General features: G+C 48.8%; 2 protein-coding genes across 2 annotated transcripts; one reads left to right on the top strand and one right to left on the bottom strand.

Annotated features, from left to right (window-relative positions):
- Positions 1-256: 256 nt before the first annotated feature.
- On the bottom strand, positions 257-790 carry F5891DRAFT_72152 (uncharacterized protein). Its single transcript, XM_041372958.1, has one exon. It carries the CDS (start codon positions 726-728, stop codon positions 339-341), a length of 390 nt encoding a protein of 129 aa, XP_041218434.1. The 5' UTR covers positions 729-790; the 3' UTR covers positions 257-338.
- Positions 791-2,591: 1,801 nt separating this feature from the next.
- F5891DRAFT_963788 (uncharacterized protein) lies at positions 2,592-4,075 on the top strand (the record flags this gene model as incomplete). Its single annotated transcript, XM_041376045.1, has 8 exons — positions 2,592-2,765; positions 2,811-2,971; positions 3,020-3,099; positions 3,154-3,206; positions 3,267-3,307; positions 3,368-3,511; positions 3,567-3,774; positions 3,860-4,075. The coding sequence occupies 8 exons, from the start codon at positions 2,592-2,594 to the stop codon at positions 4,073-4,075; spliced, it is 1,077 nt and encodes a 358-aa protein (XP_041218433.1).
- Positions 4,076-6,000: the final 1,925 nt, after the last annotated feature.

The raw sequence follows: 6,000 nt of genomic DNA, 5'->3' as shown, positions 1-6,000 counted from the left end.
GTCTCGGTGTCCACCTGATGATCAGTTTCCGATTGTTCGTCCTCCGGAACTAGCGTTCTGAGATCATAATGGAACAGATCCATCAGATAATGCCTTAGTTGCAACCGAAATGCCGTCGTGGCCTTTATCGCTGTTTGATGGACGATGCTTGCGGACATAGAGCCCCCCTCCATCCCTCTCTAGTAGCCGCACCCACAACTCGTCTCTGCCTCCGAGTCATACACCGCGCGTTCCAGCTGGAATCTCTTGCTGCCTATCACCTCGCTTTCTCTCATTAAGACGGCTGCACCCCCTACACTTCCGTCCAACATGGAATTGTCCGAGTAGGCTCCAAGTCTTCATTTGCTAGGGCTTTTTCTATTGCTGCTGATTCGGTGTCTTCCGCTATGCCGCGAACGATGAGACGTATCGCTCCCATTGCGAACGAGCTTGGCTGTTTTGTTCATGCAGCACCTCGTGGGATGCGCCCTTGGCGTAGAACTGATTAGGCATCTCTCGAGCAGACAGTGAATGTTATAGACACATTTTATCAGGATGCATCTCTGAGCCAAAATATGTGCCTGCTCTTCTTTGTCCAGCATCAGGATCACGAATGGTCGTTTGATAGCCTTGTCGAGGTTGTTGTCGTATTGATGAAAGCCTATCGTAAAACCATGAGGCTCAGATATCGAGAGCTCTAGCACACTAAACTGTTCATGTGATTGAGCGAATACAAAGAGGTACTTCATTATCTGACGTTATTTTCAAACCGGTGTGTCTTCGAGGGGTTGTTTAGCAAGACCTTTAATCCAAACGTGCAGTCACTGATCAAAACAAGTAGCCTGTAGTAAAGTACAAGGGAGATTCTGACGATGCTTCACATGCTGTGATTATTAGGCCGCGTAACCGCCCATCCCGTCCAGAGTCTACTTTCACGCCACCAGGTGCGGGTTCGTCGGCTACCGGTTGAAACCCTGCGTGGATCTTCACCCTCACATCGGCAGGTAGCGCATCCAGTAATCTTCGATGAAGCGAGCTGCAGTTCCGTCGTAGCTTGATGGGAATAAGTCCCAGGTCTTGTGATTCTCCTAATCCAATGGCAGCCGTCTTCTTCCTGAGCTTCTGCCTAAGCTCGTTCCGCATTAGGATCTGCATATCCTAGCGATGCAGCTGTCGAGTAGATTGGCGTATGGATTGCTTTGTTTAGTCGGAGGCTTCTTAAACCAAGAATGATGTTGTCCGTACTAGGTGCTGGTCAGTGTGAAGTGAACTATGGGTGGGGTGACGTTGAGCTTTCGGCTCCGAAGAAGAAGACCTAGATTAAGAAAGAGTTGAGCTGCGAGGGCGGGTGGGGTAGTTTCGCTGTGACTAGGTAACTTGGGTTTCCTCAGGATCCAACTGAGTTGCTGTGTCAGTGTTTGGAGGAATGACTGCGCAGCAATGGACGATGGTCGCGGGACGAAAGCAAGAGGTTCGATGCCGTGTCTTTGTTCGCTCGAAGATCGTACTCTATTTTTCGCTCGTACCTCGCTACATCATGAATAGAGTCCCAAACTGTGAATCCAATGGACCCGACCCGAAAACCATGAAACGGGTTAATGGCAGCTATTATTGGAGCGAGCTCATGCTAGCTACTTCTGTAAGTCATCCACGGACCACGGGAAACCTTCGATACATAATACCAGATGTCATGTCCATTACTATCCACACGTAATATGACGTCGAGGGTCACAGCACAAGCAGAACTTCCCTTTAGTGTCTTGCACGACGAAGGCCATGTTACTTGATAAGGTCACCTACAGTAGTACCATGACCATGTGCAGCCGGTCGCAGCTCAGTGCGCGGGCGGTAGGATTCCAAGGTGTTGTCGGACTACATTTGTACCGCGCGGGTCCGCTTCCACAAGTCAGGTTGATGTGAGATGGAGTGCCGCTGCTTAGTATCGCTCCGCTACTAAACAAAAGCGGTCAAGTGAATCGTCTATCGATATGAAAATAGCGGGAAGAGATCAAACGGATCGTGGCTATAGCACGAACGAGGATGCAATTCATATACGGTGATAAGGGGACACATCGCCCAGGACGGTGATAAGAGACATAGCCCATGACATGACATGTATGTCGCGCGGTTCCAGCGCAGGTCGAGGAAGTAGAAGATGGCAGTGCACGAGTCACGGGTGATGATCGAGGATGCCATGAAGGACGCCGGGCATCAGCTGTCCGGTTCCCACCTTTAGCCCGAAATAGTTCAATTTGTAGCCATTGAGTTGCCTAATACATTGACCGGCGAGCAAGCCTTGATCGGACCTTTGCCCTTGAATGCACTACTAGGTACTTACGAGAGAAGCTGCCGCGCGTACCGTCAAACGGTCTAGTCTTGTTCGAGAATGGTCTGATTGAATGGTGCGTGATTTGTGCGTCTTACATAAAGGATGTAGCGCTTCACTGCAGGGTTAGACAGATTTACGCTTCGAATTGGTCATGGCGCTCATCTTCGATCGAGAACGGCACTAACAATCATGCGCGTGTCTAATTTTCATCAGTCCAACAGATATTCTAGCGCTCAATAAATGCATAATAACTTCTCCAATCCCATGCGGAGCTCTAACCATAATGCTCCCCTCAACAATACAGCCGCTGCTCCCCGGCACCATCGATCCACCTTGTCCAAGTCCTACCACCACCATAAACCCTACATACAAGTACACGTGTCCGTACTCCAAGCACAAGGAGGGCAGGAATTTGGTAGTCTGTATTGATGGTTCATCAAACCGGTTTGGCCTCAGGGTGCGTATCTACTTGTCCCAGTTTCTTTGCCTCACGACTCCCCAGAACACCAATGTCGTCGAACTCTACAGCCAACTTATCAAATCTGATCAAGACCAACTCACTTATTACAACAGCGGAGTGGGCACACACGCACGCCCGTCCTGGCGCTCTCTTACATATCTCCATTATTGGCTCAGCAACAAAGTGGATCTACTTATAGCTTGGTACGTCCGCCCATTGCACTCTACAATCATTATTGAGCAATCATTCAGGAATCTCGAAACTGTCATACTGGCAGCCTATCGATGGATATCAGAAAACTACAAAGATGGCGATAGAATTTATTTCTTCGGTAGGCTCTTGTGCCACATGCAATAATGCCGCGCGTCATATCAATTTGTCACAGGCTTTTCCAGAGGCGCTTACCAGGCCCGAGCACTTGCTGGAATGATACACCGTGTGAGTCGCCTGGATTGACGTGCTAACCAAAACAGGTCGTTCATTTTTTTTAACCTCTAGGTCGGCTTAATCCTCCCTGGCAACAACGAACAAATACCATTGTAAGTATAGTCCCATCTCGTGCCGTCACAGCCTAGAATTCTCATCTTGGCGACATTTAGCGCCTTCGAGTTATATTCGAAAATAGATGAAAACGCCTCAAAGAGAAAATCTCAGCGCAGGCATGCCTGGGCGAGTGAACTTGCTGAAACGTTCAAGAGCACATTCTGCAGGACACACGTCCACATCCATTTCATCGGCGTATGGTAAGGCTTTCACCTTTGGAACATGGATGATATCTCTTTACTCATTCATCTCAAGGGATACTGTTTCTTCGGTTGGCGTTGTGAGGGGCAAGACCCTACCTTCGACCACGGACGGCGACCACCATATGTGCTATTTCAGACATGCCCTTGCCTTGGATGAGCGGCGAGTCAAATTCCTTCCGGAGTATATACATGGTGCAAAAACACAAGGATCACATTCCGACCGCATCAAGGAGGTCTGGTTTGCAGGTAGTCACTCGGATGTGTATGTTAAATGTTTTGAAATTTCCTCAACTTGATTTGATAACGGACATTTCCAGTGGCGGAGGCAATCGACTCAACGAGAAGCTTCAATCAGGCGACATTCCATTGCTATGGATGCGAAAGGAGGCTGTCGAGGCAGGCTTGAGGATGAAGCCCACCGAAGTCGTCTGGAAGATGGATGACCTGCAGAAGAGGACGTACGAATCACTAAGGAGCATGTGGTGGATGCTCGAATTCGCTCCTGTCAAGCGGGTTGTTTATGGCACTCGAGACAGTCACGCGTTCGGGTACGTGCTTTAAGCTTTTCGCCGCGCATCGATAAATTCATTACAATCTTCTGAAGGCTCCATCGTGGCGCGCCTCGAGTGATCCTCCCCGGACAGAAGATTCACGCCTCTGTCTTGTTCAAAGGCAACTATAGAGCCAAGGCCAAGTTCTGGAAGGACTTTGACGTCTGGCCAGAATTGCTGTACTGGAATGATCCAGCCAGCCAACAACGACTTTCGAAACTGGGTCAGCTGTGGGAGAAGGACATCTTCGATGAATCAACCGTGCCCTCACTTCTAAGAGATATCCAATTACACGGAGTGCAGTGTTTCGACGCGGTTGACCGACTGGCATTCATGGCCTCATTTGGTGGGTGTTTCATTTCTTTGTTATGATATATCTTCTAAGCACCTTACAGAACAAGGGAGGGCTGCGATTAAAGAGTCGGACAGCTGGGAGAGCCAGTTAAATCAGCTAGTCCGTTACAGCGATGATCCGAAAGTACGCGTCAGTGCTACCGTTGCACTAAGCGAACTATGTAGGTCATGGTGAACCTATTGCATGGACATCTTCTCACTCTTTGCAGTGTCCAGACTTGACCCGGACGACTTGGAAAAGGCAACCACAGACGTGTTGAAAATGCTGCATAGCAAGGACGATATCGATCAGATTCGAGCTTGCAAAGCCCTTCCCGCCCTAGTCAAGCATGCCCCGAAAGGCAATAAGATCTTGAGCCCAGCCACATTCCAGCGCGTACTGGACCTTGGAGGGGTCTCTGAAACCGAATCGTTGATGGTGCAAATTCATGCATCGCAGACTTTGTCGTTGCTTGCCGGCCATGGTTCGTGATTGAGCCTATCTGAACGATACTTATTTTGTGACTGAAATATCCTAGACGATCATCAGCCGGCTGCGACGGAGAAGGTTGCGACGGAAAAGGCTGTGACAGAAAAGGCTGTGAAGGACATTATCGCACTTCTTAGTAGCGAACGTGAGTTTTCGATCCGAACGCGCTTTTACATTCAAGTTGACCTGACCGGTCGCAGACGAAGAAATTTTGGTAGCGGCCTTACGCATACTTGCTGCCCTTGTCCACGACGGTATTTACTGTTGTTCGTTGAACGCAAGCGTATGTTTGACAACCCGTTGCAGATATAGCGCAAACTATGGTCATAGATCTACTTCCTACACTTATCAAACATTTGAAGCAACATGACTTCTACATCTCGCCGCCGGTGGGCAATGTCATATGTGCATATGCAAGGCACGGTAAGCTTCTTATGTCACTGTCACTTAATTGATGTGCTGATCACAGTATACAGAGGAATTCCGTAAGCGATTACTCCGCCCAGAAAGCGGGTTTCTCGCGCTTTTGGTCGACATGTTGGAACACCGCTTGACTGATATTGAGGACCCTGCCATTCAAATCCTTGGCCAACTTGCGAATCATGGTGCGGCATATGCACTTACACTCATGCAACGCCTGACTAGCGGACCTCCAGTTGATGTTCAGGGTGACTTGATTGAAAATGGACATATTAGGGCTTTGGTGTCGTTGATGAGAAGTCGAAATCACGAAACAAGTGACGGAGCTACTCTCGCGATGTTGTCAATTCTCCGGCATCGTGAGTTTCTCATATGATAACATCTCTTCTGCTGTTCAGCTTTTTTCAGCCCACATACGATTTAGAGCAATCGAGGAAGGTGTCGTTGTGACATTGGTCAATCGTTTAAAACACCGGAAGAGCTGTTTGCTTGCGGCTTACGCATTCTCTCGTATCCTGGAATACGGTCAGTTTTTCACCTATGTCATGATCAAATCTTCCCTGACACAATGCAGACAACATCAGAACAGCTATGCTTGATCTATCCGCGCCTGACTATATCATCGGCGCTGTCAAGCAAGGATTGTTTAACGCGACGGTCGAAAATGAACCTGGTAAAGAAGTGCTCGGACG

Source organism: Suillus fuscotomentosus (genome assembly GCF_016647785.1).
Source record: "Suillus fuscotomentosus strain FC203 chromosome Unknown F5891scaffold_115, whole genome shotgun sequence".
Lineage (NCBI taxonomy): Eukaryota > Fungi > Basidiomycota > Agaricomycetes > Boletales > Suillaceae > Suillus > Suillus fuscotomentosus.
The sequence above is the reverse complement of the archived record's forward strand: the minus strand, read 5'-3'. Positions and strand labels throughout refer to the sequence as shown.